Source organism: Callospermophilus lateralis, chromosome X (assembly GCF_048772815.1).
Source record: "Callospermophilus lateralis isolate mCalLat2 chromosome X, mCalLat2.hap1, whole genome shotgun sequence".
Lineage (NCBI taxonomy): Eukaryota > Metazoa > Chordata > Mammalia > Rodentia > Sciuridae > Callospermophilus > Callospermophilus lateralis.
The window spans coordinates 4,880,736-4,896,982 of NC_135325.1; the positions used below are offsets into that span (position 1 = coordinate 4,880,736).

A 16,247-nucleotide genomic window follows, 5' to 3' on the forward strand; every position below is an offset into this window, starting at 1 on the left:
TGGTGAGGTGCTTAGCAACTCAGTGAGACCCTGTCTCTAAATAAAATACAAAATAGGGCTGGGGATGTGGCTCAGTGGGTGAGTGTCCCTGAGTTCAATCCTGGTATCAAAAAAAAAAAAAAAAATACAAAAAATAGGGCTGGGGATGTGCCTCAGCGGTTGAGTGTTCCTGAGTTCAATCCCCAGCACCCTTCCACAAAAAAAAAGAAAAGAAAAGAAAAAAAGAACTGTAGGGCAGGCGCCTGGCATGGTGGCACATGCCTGTAATCCCAGCGGCTTAAGAGGCTGAGGCAGGAGGATCGTGAGTTCAAAGCCAGACTCAGTAACTTAGTGAGGCCCTAAGCAACTCAGCAAGACCCTGTCTCTAAATAAAATATTAAAAAGGGCTGGGAATATGGCTCAATGGTTGAGTGCCCCTGGGTTTAATCCCCACCAGGTTAAAAAAAAAAAAAAAGAACTGTAGGGCAGGCAATGCCAGTCTAAGCTGAAACAATATCCAAAGCTAGAAAGTTGGGACCAGGCTAAGGAATGGGGGACAACCTAGGGACAAATTTGAAAATAAAGGGAGGATGGAAAGAAGAATGTGCTATGAAAATTTCTTATAATAAATGAAACATTTTTATCTCTAAAGGCAAAAAATAATATTTGAATGCCAGTATCATAAACCATTACCATCCTGAATATGCTTCCATATTAAATTTTAATTTAAACCAGGAAAACATTAATGGTTTTTTAAAAATATTTTTTAGTTGTAGATGAATACAATACTTTTATTTATTTTATGTGGTACTGGGGATTGAATGCAGTGTCTCAAACATGTGAGGCAAGCTCTCTACCACTGAGCCATAACCTCAGCCCAGAAGAACATTAATGTTAAGAAACAGTTTTTAGATTCTTTCTTAAGAAAAAGTTGGAGGGAGGAAGAAAACTGTAAACCAATATGATATACAACATTATCCCCTATTACTTGGGCACATCTATTTCAAAACTTCTGTTTAATTATAGGTAACTCTTTCCTTCATATCAAAAACAATTTTATTTATGTAGGGGTTGGGTAGGTATAAGCTCAGTGTATATAGCTTCAGTTTTTAAAGGAAATTCTGATACGTAAGAGAAAAATGCTGCATAGTAAGGAAGTGTGCTGAATTTGCCATGTGTAAGAACATGTTTTCTGTCACATGCAAGCTTAGCAATTTTCATCTACTGCCCCATTATATACATTTATATGTTAACAGTAAATTCAAAATATTTAAAACTCCATTGTTCCCAGGACATGTAAAAAATTCTAGTGTTTATGTTCTTTAAAATAAATGAATGACCTAACGAATACTACTTATTTCTAACAATTCAGTCTTCTTTCTTGAACCACCAAATTAACTGATGCGTTAAAAGTAAACTGGAAACATTTGAAAATATAGTGAGCCCACCACATCTACAGAATTCCTGCGTTTTGTGGACTTACAAACAAGCTGGATAGTCTGAAAAGTCTTACTTCCTTCAAATAAGTCAGACTTTTTGTCTCTGTTACCTATGCACAAAATTGGGTTCCCAGCCAGGCACAGTGGCACATGCTTGTAATCCCAGTGACTCCGGAAGTAAGGCCCAAGCAGTTTAGCAAGACCCTGTCTCTAAATTTTAAAAAAGGTAGGGGGGGGGGGGGTTGCTGGGGATGTATGGCTCAGTGGATAAGCACCTCTGGGTTCAATTCCTGGTACCAATAAAACCAATCCAACTTAAAATAACAACAACAAAATAAACCGGATTCCCTTTCACCTACAATCTGGTGCTGAGATCCAACAAGGCTGATGGCAGTAAAGTAGAGCTCGGGACTGGGATTTCTCCCGTGTGCATTTCAAATCTGAAAAGTTACAAAGCTGCTAGACAAGTTGACTCCCTCTCTGGTGTTGCTTGACCTTTTGCTTTATTATCAACCCCCAGGGTACCCTATTTACTGATGTCAACCAGGAGCCTTTTTAGACATTTTCCCATTGAAATTTTCATACAGATGTACTATAAATCTGTTTATGTACTATACGTATATTTGTGCTTTATATTCAAAATTTTCATACACCCTTCTATGAACCATTTTTCGCCTGTTGGGGGTGATATCATCCCTGTTGAAAATGTAGGTTGTGAAATAAAAGCTATATAAACTCAAGCCCACATTTAATTATCATCATCAACAATGGTTTAACACTCTTCAGTCAAAACAATTATATCTGAATCATTTTCAGAATACAAATCTTTAAAAAATATATAATCTATGAAATACATAAAATTGAGTAAAACATTGTCCCAGCAGTCAGTAACACTCTGATTATTTTGTTTTTATTTTTTGCAATTTGTTGGACTCTACTTGATACTTTCTCATGGAACCCAAGACGTGATTACTATTGAATTCTGTACACATTTCAAAAAGGGAAAAACAAAAACAACCTTTGAGAAAACATTTTTTTCTGGATGGTGGCAATTGATAATTTGTAAAAGAAGATAGAAAACGCCCATAGAGAGTCTCATAATTTTCAATTTACAGAAGAAATAGAGTAACTTTTGCTACTCACAAAATAAATGGCCCACAAATTTATGTGTGTCATAAGAACAAATTGGTGCTTGAAAGACAATCACTGTGCCATTTGCATATACAATTGGGAGAAACTTCTCCATCTGAAAAGATTTCAGACTACTCAAGTTCAATTACAACTCAAAAGAAAAAAACAAAAACGCCAGCCCAAAACAAACAAACAAAAAAACAAACAAGAACTTCAGCATTTTTCAAATACTCATGGCAAGAAGCTTATTAAGCCCAAGAAACAGAATAATTACTAATAAACACAGGATATATCCTGTCCACTATAAAGAGTGCTCTGCATTTTTATATTGTTTCAAAAATAGTGAGGGCAAAGAAAGTCTTCTACATAAATCAGTAAAAATCTTCATCACATTATAAATCTGTATAAATCTTCATACCATTAAAAATTGAGCTCACCTACCTTCACTGGTCCATGTTCATTACCGAAGCCCTGCACCAGTTGCACATAAGACATTATGAAAATATTCACCACTGCCCACTCTCTGTACATTTTGAATATTTTAATATCCACTGATTACTACGCAGTTGACATCAGGCAGCTAGAGAAAAAATGGTTTCAAAAGGCATTCTCCAGAAGGAAAGTTCAAACCCCCAGAACCTCACATGGAAAAGCGATCAGTTGTGATCAAAATCCAATGAAATGACTTCAATTAGGCAAGGTCCTTTTTTTTTTTTTTTTCACAATCCTAGTGGGAGGGGGATTTTTAAAAAAGTTTTAAAATGTTCTCATGCTCCAAAAATAATCAGGAGGTGGTCATATCTCCAACCTGAAGTTAGAAAGCATTCTACATTCATTTCATGTCCAGCAAATTAAAAAAAAATTAAAAATCTCTCCACCCTAAGCCCTAGGTTCTAGTTGCTTTGTAGGGAGGTGGAGCAGCCTCCAAGGCTTGCAGCTACAGAAAGCTGGAACCCAACTCTGGATTAAAACTTTTTTTCACAACCTTCATGGAAGCTTGCAGAAGCATGTGTCTTAAATCTGACACAGATTTTGGCAGAAAATGCAGGGAAGTCTTGGCTGTAATCCTGTCCTGTTCCTACCAATAGCAGGGCAGTTTTAAAAACTAACTCCAATGCTCAGGGCTGCTGTTATTTTAAAGCAGATAACCTGTAACATGACACCTCAGCACATAGTCTTGATGGTTGTATTGCAATAGGATTGCTTAGGAAGGGACCTCAGATGTTTGTGCCTGCTGACAGTAACACAGAAACCAATCAAACAGGCTTCAAAAACCCCACATGTGTACAAAAATAACAAAACACTGATACATACCGGCAAAAAGGCAAAACATACACAAAAGGAATTTTGTAACAGAAGCTTAATAACTTAAGTCAAAATGAAGAACACTGATTTTTAAAGATGTAGCAATTAGGTTTATTTGCATGTGCCAGGAAATATCCTACATACATTGCCACAAAAACCATGTTATCACTTTAATGTGGAATTCTTTAGAAGCACTGGCTAAGTCAGTTTTGGAAACTGAATGCCTCAAATGGCTGGACACCACAAATGGCAAAATTCTAGGAAGCATCAAGACCTATTCTGTGCTCTTCACTAGTTTCCGATCTTTGATTTCCAGGTTTTAGCCCTTTCGAACCCGTTTTTTGCATTTCTGAAATCAAGAATGGCCTCAGAAATTTCTTCATTTGTGTTCATCACAAATGGACCTAGAACAGAAAGAGACATTCAGAAAGTTATGGGTGGCAATATTTTTATCTATGTATTTGTGTAGTTTCTAATTTGAGATAAAATCTAAGTGTTTCTGAACAGCAAAAGTTTATTTTCCCTGTGTTACAGGTTTCCTACCTAGGATTGTATATGATCTCAGATTACTATAAAGATCAAACTTTAAATGAACAATTGCAATTGCATCTCACCCAGTCACTGAAGGTACCTCACCAGTAAGGACAATTTCTTTATTCAAAACATTCTTAGATTTGGTTCTCTATATATGCTTTACAACCATACTTTGTAGTTTTTATTTTTATAGCATTAAGTGACATCAAGAATGGCACCAATCTGATATGACAAACTGGCAAATCTGATCATAGTTTAGGTGTCTAAGCAGTATATTAGGCTATGTATGATTATGAAGGTTTTTAAAGCATTTTTGAAAATTAGCAGCATCTCATTGACAATAAACAGGAGATTAAAAAATTTCCAAGTCAAGAAAGCATCATTTTTTGGATTCCCTAAGGGTCAGCAGATTATTTTCTGTGACATGCCAGAGAGCATATTATTTTAGATTCTGTGGGTCCACAGATGTCCATCTCAACTACCCAACTCTCACTGAAGCATTAAAAGGCAGCCACAGACAATATGAAAGTGACTACCTATGACTGTGTTCCAACAAAACTTCATTTACAAAAACACACTGTGGACAAATTTGGGTCATGGACGATAGTTTGGTAATCTTTTTCTTGAATTCCTGGATCTGAACTCAGGTTTTGCTAAAAGTATACAAGTTCTCCCCTAATTTATCAGAAGGAAAAGTGTCTGTCTTGTCCCTTTTCTTCTTCACACATTGTAGGAGTAATGGGGCACTGGAGTATTTCAAGGCCCACTCTCATTTGGTAAAGGCAGTGTCTTGAAAGCAATTAACAGACTTGCCCTTTCTATATGTTTCTTCTACTAGCCTGCAGAGGCTCCTTGCCGAAGTCTGGCTGGGCACAAATCATGAGCCACTGAAGCAGGAACAAACTTTATTTCTGAACTCCACCAGCACACTCCACATACGCTCCCCGGGAACTCTCCCAAACACCATGCAGCTCCTCCAGGAACCAGCAACTGGAAATATCCCTCCTCCGGCACTTCCCCAACCAATGGGAACTCTCCGGGAATCCCCGCAAGAACTCAAGCGGAACTCAACGGGAACTCTGCCAGAACTCAAAAGTCATCATCTTAATGGCTCGCTAGTGTCGCCTCTCAACCATTACTTCTGGCAAAAATGCCATGCGTCATCCTGACTTGGCTATGGCCCTCAACATCTCCTGGCATTCCTTTTCTGGAACTCTCTCCACTAAGGGTCTTTCTCTGGGAGACCCTGACTTATATATAATTTCATTACTTCAAAGGAAATAACACATTCAAATTTCTTAACCATTGTTAGCATATCAACAGAGATTTGGTGATCACTATAATTTAAAACTTGAAAATGAAGACACAGGATAATATACCTGACTGATGTTGACTATCTTTGGGGAGATTGTGGGAAATAGAATCCAATAGGAAGAGAAAATTCAGTAAAAGCCATCTACATTCATTCATTTGTTCTATCTATTAAGTATTTATTGAATACCCATTAAATGACAGACATTTTGCTAGAAGCTAGAGACACAGAGGTGAAAGATAAATGACCTCAAATTTATCACATAGACATAAAAACAAAGTAAAAAATCAAATTACAAAACAGTGTGATACATGGAATAATAAAAGTATATAAAATCTGCAGAATCCATACAGAAAGAGGAGGAAGAGGGAGCCAAGAAAGGATTCAGAGAGAGTGACGTTTAGTTAAACAAAGAAGAATGGCACTGTCATAAGTATCATAATACTGGGGTTGTTCAGGATAGAGTCATAGTGCTGCAAGGAGGGACTGAAGGGCAAAAATGAATGGGGATCTGAGATGCAGGAAGAGGCCAGACACTTTTGGGCTTTGGAGGCCATCTACAGGAAGAAGTTTGGACATAATTATGTAGGTGATCAGAAAGGGTAAATAGGAAATAACATGATCTAATGTGTAGCTTCTAAAGGCAATTTTGGCATCGGGGTAGAGAAGCTGTCTGGCCTGAGAAGCTGAGTCAGTCAATGGTGGAGCTAAGGGTAACTGACATACAGGACGCAGGAGGCTGTTGGTAGACAAGGAGTTTGGCTCTGTGTATTTTGACACAGAGGTATTAGAGACAGTAAAATGGTTTCCCAACAGAGAGGTCTTTGGTACATTTTCGGGACTATGGATCTGGGGCTCGTGACAGAAATTCCATCTGGAAGTGAAGGTTTGAATTGCATCAGGAAGAAAAGAATGAGAAAGACCTTATATGGTGAATAAATAATAAATCCAAAAGAGGCCGGGTGCAGTGACGCACACCTGTAATCTCAGCAGCTCGAGAGGCTGAGGTGGGAGGATCATGAGTTCAAAGCCAGCTTCAGCAATGGTGAGGTGCTAAGCAACTCAGTGAGACCCTGTCTCTAAATAAAGTACAAAATAGGGCTGGGGATGGGGGTACCAAAATAAATAAATAAGTCCAAAAGAGGACCTTGGAGAAGCCAACTTTTTAAAGGACACAGAAGAAGGGGACATGGAAACTGGAAAATGAGATCAGGCCAAGGACCGATTTCCTGCACATCATAATTTTCCTATAGTTTGTGCTTGTGGAGCACCACTATCATGTACAAGCTATTTTTCTGTAGTATGCTTCTGGGATTCAATTTTGACACTTTCTGGGGTATTCTGCCATGTCTCTCAATTTATAATGCTCACATAAATCAATCACCTGGAAACCTTACTAAAATTCCTATTTTGATTCAGGAGATCTGGGGTGGGGACTAGGATTCTGTATTTCTGATTATCTCCCAACTGATGCTAATCCTGCTAATCCCTGGACCACACTTGGAGAAATGAGGTTCTGATACACAGGGAAGTACTAGAAGCTTAGAGCCCTGCAAAGCCATGTTCGGGAAGCTTCTCTCCTCAGAGACTCTAGAAGAAACAGAATCCAGAAAACATCTTGGTGACAAGAGGAGCAGGGTATTTATTAACTAATTCATGAAAACAGTACTAGTTCTCACATAGTCGAGAGACTGTTGTGGCTGCCTTTAAACATTCTTAGGTAAAAGGAAACTTAAATTCTGAGCTTTAGAAGCTAAATAAACAAAATAAGCAAACAAAATGCTTTGTTTCTTAGTAACTGATATTTTAAGAGACATACTATTTTGTTAGGTTGATCTGAGTTTGTATTTGTAGGCATACCTAGTGTCCCTGTGTTTCAAGCCATTGGAAGAGGATTCACATATATAAGTGTACAGTGGTTTTGAGCAATCCCCTTTAGTCTGTTACCCAAGTCTTTTCTGTATCAGGGACTGAACCCAGAGGTGCTTAAACACTGAGCCATATCCCCAGCCACCCACACCCCTCACCAGCTTTTTTTTTGTGAGACAAGGTCTTGCTAAATTGCTGAGAACCTTGCTAAATTGCTGAAGCTGGTCTCAAACTTGGGATCCTCCTGCCTCAGCCTCCTGAGTCTCTGGGATTACAGGTGTGTGTCACCTAATTTGACTGGACCCCTGTTTTTCATTACAGTTGCAGATGAAATTGCCTAACTTAAAAGATTTCAATCCCACACACCTTTTCCTACCTAAATTCTAGTCTCTACAAATAGAGATTATGGCCCTACTCAGTTTGTATGCTGTCAGGTCAAGATAAAAAGAAACAGAAACTACTAACTTTTGGAGTGGAAATTGGATGCATGCAAAATGGATGTCATGAACTATAGGATGGATGTCATGAACTATTAATAAATTCAGCAGGCATTTAAATAATATGCCTGCTGAATTTGTTAATAGAGCCAAAAAAAGAATATTTGTAAGACAATCCATGTTCTTTAAACTTATGATCAGCTGGGGTTTATTTGCAATCACTGTGTATATCTGGGAATTCATGTGAGGCAAGGTAACACAATGATGGATTTTAATGCATGTTGAATTTAATAATTAGTAAAGCAAACATTTGTTTTGTAGGTATGCATCTAACTATTAAGTTGGGTTCTAGGTGCCTTTAAATGTTTCTCATTTAATCAAATGCCAATGATATGAGAAAATCAAGATTCAAAGAATTGAAGTGGCTGGGTACTTAATGTCAAGATTTTCTGCCTCCAAGTAATAGTACTACTTCTACAATGCCACAGTTACCTTATTCATTTTTGTAAGTAAAGAAGAATGACTTGACTATTATAGAAACTTTCAAAGAAATATTATTCCTAAGAGGTCCATATTTTTCACTAAAAATTCAATAAACTATAAGGAAAGTATCTGCTATGGTTTGAATGTGGTTTGTCCCCTCAACTCGTGTTGAAAGAAATTTTTTATTGCCATTGTAGCAGTATTGGGAGGTGGTGCCTTTAAGAGTTGATGAAGTCATTAAGAGGGGCTAATGCTTTTCTCTAGTGAGAGAGTTCTCATTCTTTTGCAGCTGGATAAATTACCATTAGAGTCGGTTGTTACAAAGTAAGGGACACCCCTTGTGGTTTTGCCTCTTTGGCATGCACATATGTACCTTTCTGCTTTCTTCCATGAGTTGAAACAGTATGAGGACGACACTGCTGCCATGCTCTTGAACTTGGCAACTGTGAGCCAAAATAAAACTCCTTTCTTCATAAATTATCTCACCTCATGTATTCTCTTACAGCAACAGAAAATAAACTAAGACAGTATTAAAACCACTTTTTTTTTTTTTTGGTAAAGATGAAAATGATATTCAGGTCCCCAATATACTGCAGAACCTTTTTTTCAAGTTGAAATCCCCTATGACACAATACAAAAGCACTATTTGATTCTTCCCATAGCTCTAAGATTAATGTGCCACATCTAAGTACTTACATTTTTTTCCAAAAAAAGCAGAAGTTAATGTAGGAATAAACACCAGATATATATTTTCCTCTGATGGTGAAGAAATGAAACAAAATCTTTAGGTTCATTGATGGAGAGTGAGGACGAAAATCTAGCCAGTCTTCTCAGTAATTCTATACATGTGCACTACTCTCAAAGAAAAAGAAAGCAGAGCAGGAAAATCAGCATCATTTTGGGCTTACCATGTTGAACAACTGGTTCTCTTAATGGTTCCCCAGCAATTAAGACAAAATGGCTTCTCTCAGGATCCTAAAGTTAACAAGGAAAACATAAAAACATGCTTGGTTTTGAATGTCAAATTAGGAACGATTTATAGTTGACATGCGAACTAAATGAATGATGTTTGTACTTCTGAGTACAAATCCCAAAAATATTTTCTGTGTAATACTCATTATGGAAACATTTATTCTTTAGATATTTAGTAGTAACTAAAACTCAAAAATAAGTTCAGGACACCAAAATATTAACATTCTCAAGTTTAAAATCTTTAACTGGAAACATTTTCATGGCAAACTATGTGACTGACTTGGCTTGTTATAGAGTTCACTAACTAACAATATAATTTTTAAAAGAAAAAATTACTTACATAAGTCCAAATAAAATTAGATTTTATTTACTTTTGACATTTATTACTATTAATGTAAAATATGCCCCAAATATGTTGCACCAAATGGAACCTTATAAAAACAGATCATCCAAGGAACATCTGCTCAGGCAAGTTTCTTTCCAAAAGGGTCCTTTTTTTTTTTTTTTTTTTTTTTAAGTTTTTGATTAGAATTGAGGATTTGCTGGGCATGGTGGCACAGGCCTGTAATACCAGCAGCTTGGGAGGCTGAGGTAGGAGGATTGCAAGTTCAAAGTCAACCTCAGCAACAGTGAGGTACTAAGCAACTCCATGGTACCTTGTCTCTAAATAAAAAACAACAAGGTACATGTATGAAGACTTAAATTGGGTGTCAACATACTGTATATACAAACAGAGTTACAAAAAATTGTGATATATATGTATTAAGAATTGTAATGCAAAAAACCCAAATTACATGTATAAAAGCATAAATTGTCATGAACATACTTTATATACAGAGATAAGAAAAATTGTGCCCTATGTTTATAATAAGAATTGTAATGCTTTCCACTGCTATCGTGTAGTTAAAAAATAAAAACTACAACAAAATAGAGCTGGGGATGTGGCTCAGTGGTTGAGTGCCCCTGAGTTCAAGCACCAAAATAAAAAAAAAAAGGTAATTGAGGATTTGATTTTTCCCCCTGAAAGTGGAAAAATATTAATTATAATATCAAGGGCTAGTATAGATGCAGTGAAAGACACACTTTGATATATCTTTTGGGATATTTTGAAATTGGTGCAGTAGTCCTTCCAGAGAACAATTTGAAAATATGATTCAAAACCTCCAATATTGCTGATGTCCTCTAATCTAATAATGCCAGTTTCCCCATTGTAGAACTATTAATTACAGAAAAAATTAGAAACAGTTCTCCAGTAATGAGGGATTGGTTAAATGATTATACTTTTTTAAGATGAAATATTATATGGCCATTAAAAATATCTCTTTCAACAAATACTTAAGAGTGTAAATGTTCATAATATATTGTAAGTTTTTAAAAATACCACAAAATGGTGTATGAATAGTATTTTTCACTTTTAGGAAAATAAAAATACCATATATTGAAAGAGTAAGGAACAGACATACCAAAATTTTAGCATTGGTTCTTTCTGAATAATGAAAATCAAGGTGAATTTCATTCTGTTTTTCTCTTTTTAAAAAATTGCTCTAATAATGTGCTGAGTGCTAATTTTAAAAGTTAAAAAGAGGGGCTAAAGGTAGAGTTTGGTGGTAGAGCCCAGTACCCCATAGAAGTACCCCAAAGAAACATAGAATGTATAAGAAAAAAAATTATGTTTTTTAAAAGTTTGTGTTTAAGGAGTTATTTTATAATGTAATGCATTCAGACAAAAAAATCATATGACCATTTCATTTTATAAAATGACATTAATTAAATATTTTAAGTAATTAACACGTTAATTACTATAGTTCTTCTTAATTTCAAATCAAAGCACCATTTGTAATAAGTAAATTTGGAGAGTCCTTTCTCTCCAAAATCATACTTATATCCTATATGAACTCTTCAACAAATTTACTTATTCCAAATGGTGCTTTGATTTGAAATTAAGAAGAACTATAGTTCTGTTGGAAATGAATTACATATATACTTAGATATATGTGGTGCTGCTTTGTGAACTCACAAAGTTAGCATGCTAAGAGAGAATGCTAGTAGGTTCCAGCTTGTTCTTATTTTCCTCCACACTATTACCCGTCCTTCTTCCTGACTGCTAACCCTGCTGACCAAAAGCAACCCCAGAACCATTTTTCAGACTTTTGGCTGCAGAACTACAGAGTCTTTCAGTAGATTCTCCATCAGTTTCCCTTCTGTGGCCTCATTTCAGTAACTGGATGTGCTTTAGTATTCTAGATTAATTCTAGACTAGTGACTTCTCTGATTTCTCAACTTCTGCTTTTACAGTTTGATTTCTACAGCTCATCCCACCTGTGAATCTTTTTCCAGGGAGCTCTCTTGTGACTGCCATCTTGTGAAGAATCCCAAGCTAGCCACATAAACCAGAACTGAGGCAGCCCCAAACAATAGCCCCAGCTGAGCCAACCACTAGCCTGAGAGTCACATGAATGACACTAGAGAAAACAGCAGATTCTCAATGATTGTGAAAAAGTATAGATTATTATTGTTTTAAGGCAAAACATTGCAGAGTGGTTTATTACTAATAGGTAATTGAACATGTATTTTTTCAATCTTCTCTTGGGTTTATCTAATTTAGAAAAAATAAAAAGCAAAATGATTACATACTTTTTTTAATATTTAGTTTTTAGTTGTAGTTGGACACAATACCTTCATTTTATTTATTTTTTATGTGGTGCTGAGGATTGAACCCAGGGCCTCACACATACTAGGTGAGCACACTATTGCTGAGCCACAACCCCAGCCCTGATTATGTCCTTTTAAACAAAACCTTGAAAATTTCTAAAACTTCACCAATTTCCTAATAATTCAGCATTTACCTATATATCATACCATTATTTTAAACTATATCATATATTTATGTACTTCTATTAACATAAAGTTTAAAAATCATCATAATGTTTTATTTATGTACTTCTTTTAACATAAAGTTTAAAAATCATCATAATGTTTCCAGTCCTAGATTTATTACTGGATGCAACAAACATTAATAATTAACTCTTTACTTTTTCATGTATTTAATCAAAACTGCCATGTTTTATAGGACTGAAATTTGTTTCTTCTCCTGGTCTTTCAACTTCAAAAAAATTAAATGGGAAAGTAAAGTAGATGGTTTCTTCAACCCCAGGGCAGGTATCATTTAATACATCCACTTAGTTGATGATTTAATCACTTTTTCACGTTAAAAAATATTGTTCAGGGGTGGGATCATGGCTCAGTGGTGAGTGCTTGCCTCACCCTTGTGAGGCACTAGGTTCGATCCTCAGCATCACATTAAAAAAAATAAAATTAAAAAAAAATTTGTTCAATCATTCCCAAGGTGCATATTTATGCATCATTATCTTTTCAATCCATAATCCAACTAGCTTTCAAAATGTGTGAATGCGAACCAGCTGAAAATCAAGGAGTAAACCTAAAACAGCTTCTGCTAATTTAAATGTTTAAAAATAGCTGGCCTAAAGCCCATTAACTAAAATCATTGCTTCAGTTTTAGCATAGATCCTCACTCAATCCCTACTTATTCTTGCTTGATACACAATTCTAACTTTTAGATTTCATGGTTATTAGATTTATAAAAGGTGCAAAGCAAGACAGGAAAGCACTACTGTATAACAATACCAAAAAAGTTGCCAGCTTAACATCAATGATGAAAATGAAAAAGAAAAAAAAAAAACCTATGAAAAAGAGGCACATGAGCTTAAAAATTTGTCTAGACCCACTTAATATAGAAGCAAGCAAGCCCTGAAGACTTCATAGTTGGGCAATATATACTGATAACCCAAGGTTATGAATAAGTTAAATTATGCATCATATAAGTCCACAGGAAAGGGGAAGGTCCCTTTTTCTTTTTTTGAAATGCATATGACCTCAAGATTTTATTATCGAGAGAGAAGAGGGGAGGGGAGGGGGGAGGGGGGATAGTAAAGGATAGGAAAGGCAGCAGAATACAACAGACACCAGAATGGCAATATGTAAATCAATGGTTGTGCAACTGATGTGATTCTGCAATCTGTATACGGGGTAAAAATGGGAGTTCATATCCCACTTGAATCAAAGTGTGAAATATGATATATCAAGAACTATGTGATGTTTTGAACAACCAACAATAAAAATTAATTTAAAAAAAAAAGATTTTATTATCGAAAATGAAGCACAGAACTGGATTGTTTGGCCCTTTCTCTTCTTATCTCCTTCCAGTTCAAAATACTTGCATTTCTTAATACTATTGATTTCTTAGATCTGTAGTTGGGTTTAATACACTCAAGGCTCAAGACAATCTTTACAGTTTTAGCCTTCTTCCAAAAAATTGGCCTAGTCTGCCCACCATAGCCAGTTATGGTGGACAGTGTTTCCTGTCATAATGCTACTTTCCCTGGGCACACAGAGAACATTTACCATGTTTTGGGGAATGCTACTAGCATGGAAAGAAGCAGGGAAAGGTTTCTATCTGAAATGACTTCTTTCTTTTTTTTTTTTTTTTTAATGTGACTACATTAGTTTTAGATCATAAAAACTCAATAATAATTTTAATTTTAATTAATTTTTAATTTAATTGTCACTTATCACTAAAGATTCATTCTCTGATGGTTTTGGAGAGATGAAATTTTAGTGCGAAACAACAGACCTTATTTATAAGTTGATCTGAAAGAGGAAGTCATTTAATAGTGTTTGGGGGTGTTTTTTTAGTAGGGGCAAGGAGATACACTTGAGTTCCAGGGTCAGGAAACAGAGGAGAAAGAATTAGGGGTTAAGAGAAGAAAGGCTTCTCATTTCTTAATTCAAAAGATAGATTTTTCTTGAGTGGTAAGCATGCCATAAACTTTGGAATGATAAAGTCTTCAAAATAATAAGTTTGTTCTTTTGATATTACTCAAATGACTTTCCAATTATTATTTGGGCAGGAGGATACAAAGACATGTGCATTTTGTGTGAAAATGCAAAACTATTAAACTCCTGGGAATTGGCGGATTGGGTTTGTCTAATCACTGCAGAAATCCACAGGATGGTCCACATTTCTTTCAATGACTTTTCTACAAATTTAACCTCTGAGTGGTGGCTTCCTCTCCTGTAATCTAAACTAGATCTATTTTGTGTCTTTTCAAAAAAATATATATCGTTTTTGCTTCCCTTAACTAGTCTTCTTTGGTAAACTCTGGTTATTGTTTTGGATATTCAGTAGAGCACTGATGTGAGTTGAAATCCCAGTTACCGTTATCTTGAAACTGCTCATCTACAGTGACCTTGCAAATGGTGGAAGATGATGAAAATCATGCAAAAGCAAAGAAAATGAAAGACCTGTTTAAGACATGAGTCCTGGCGTGGCTCTAAGTAAACGTTTTTGTGGGGTTTAATGAAAATACAAAGATAACAGAGGCCCACTTACTACACATAGAATAACCACAAGTAAAATTCATGATCTTTAGGGGCTGAGGTCATGTCTTTTACTTTAGTGTACATTTTCAGAGTTTCTGGCTCAGAGTTAGGCCCTTTGCACCTTACTTTAAAACTTACTTTAAAAAAATTTTTTTATTTGTTTTAATTAGTTACACATGACAGTACATTGACCTTGACATATCATACATTTGAATCAGATGGAATATAATTTCTCATTTTTCTGAGTGTACAGGTTGCAGAATCACATTGGTCATGCAGTCACATATATACACACAGTAATAATAATGTCTGTTTCATTCTATTATTTTTCCTATCCCCTCACTCCTCCCCTTCCCTCTCATCACTTCTCTCTACCTAATCTAAGGTAACACTATTCTTTTTTTCCCCTCACATCTTCATACGTGTATTTTGAATAACAATGAGGGTCTCCTGCCACCATTCATGCAATCCCCCTTCTCCCTCCCTTTCCATCCCACCCATCTTCCCTATCTAATCTTCTTCCCATGCTCTTCCTCCCTACCCCATTTTGAGTCATTCCCCCCATCCCCCGCCATTTATATCAGAGAAGACATTCGGCATTTGTTTTTTGAGATTGGCTAACTTCACTTAGCAAAATCTGCTCTAATGCCTTCCATTTCTCTGCAAATGCCATGATGTTGTTATTTTTTAGTACTGAGTATTCCATTGTGTATATGCGCCACATTTTTTTTTTATCCATTCATCCATTGAAGGGTATCTAGGTTGGCTCCACAGTCTAGCTATTGTGAATTGTGCTGCTATAAACATTGATGTGGCTGTGTCCCTGTAGTATGCTGGTTTTAGGTCCTTTGGGTATAGACCAAGAAGAGGAATAGCTGGGTCAAATGGTGGTTCCATTCCCAGCTTTCCAAGGAATATTCATACTGCTTTCCATATTGGCTGCACCAATTTGCAGTCCCACCAGCAATGTATGAGCGTACCTTTTTCCCGCATCCTCACCAGCACTTGTTGTTGTTTGACTTCATAATGGCTGCCATTTTAAAACTTAACTTTTAATAGCTGGGTACAGTGGCACATGCCTGTAATCTCAGCAACTCAGGAGGCTGATGCAGGAGGATGGCAAGTTTGAGGCTAGCCTCAGCAATTTAGCAAGGCCATAAGCAACCTAGCAAGAGCCTGTCTCAAAATAAAAATATACAAAGGGCTGGGGATGTGGCTCAGTGGTTAAGGCCCCTGGGTTCAATCCCCAGTACTAAAAGGATAAAAAGAAACTTACTTTAAAAAATTGCTTGTTATTCCATAAGTATTATTGCCAAAATATGTCTTGAGTTCCACTGATACTAAAAACAGATGATTAAAGTCCAGATGAGAGTCCTATGATTCATT

The 16,247-nt window shown here is 36.1% G+C and overlaps 2 protein-coding genes across 3 annotated transcripts in view; both read right to left on the reverse strand.

Moving 5' to 3' along the window:
* The window catches only part of Vegfd (vascular endothelial growth factor D), a 33,561-nt gene extending 30,185 nt beyond the window's left edge, over window positions 1-3,376 (reverse strand). The window contains exon 1 of the mRNA XM_077107253.1: window positions 2,991-3,376. Coding sequence (XP_076963368.1) covers window positions 2,991-3,080 — 90 coding nt within the window. The 5' untranslated portion in view covers window positions 3,081-3,376. The remainder of the gene's footprint in view (window positions 1-2,990) is intronic.
* Window positions 3,377-3,991: 615 nt separating this feature from the next.
* Pir (pirin) overlaps window positions 3,992-16,247 on the reverse strand; it is a 101,164-nt gene continuing 88,908 nt past the window's right edge. For both annotated transcript variants that reach the window (XM_077107174.1, XM_077107173.1), the window contains exons 9-10: window positions 9,398-9,464; window positions 3,992-4,258 (exon numbers count right to left, since the gene is read on the reverse strand). In XM_077107174.1, the coding sequence (XP_076963289.1) occupies window positions 4,146-4,258; window positions 9,398-9,464 (180 nt within the window). In that variant the 3' untranslated portion in view covers window positions 3,992-4,145. The remainder of the gene's footprint in view (window positions 4,259-9,397; window positions 9,465-16,247) is intronic.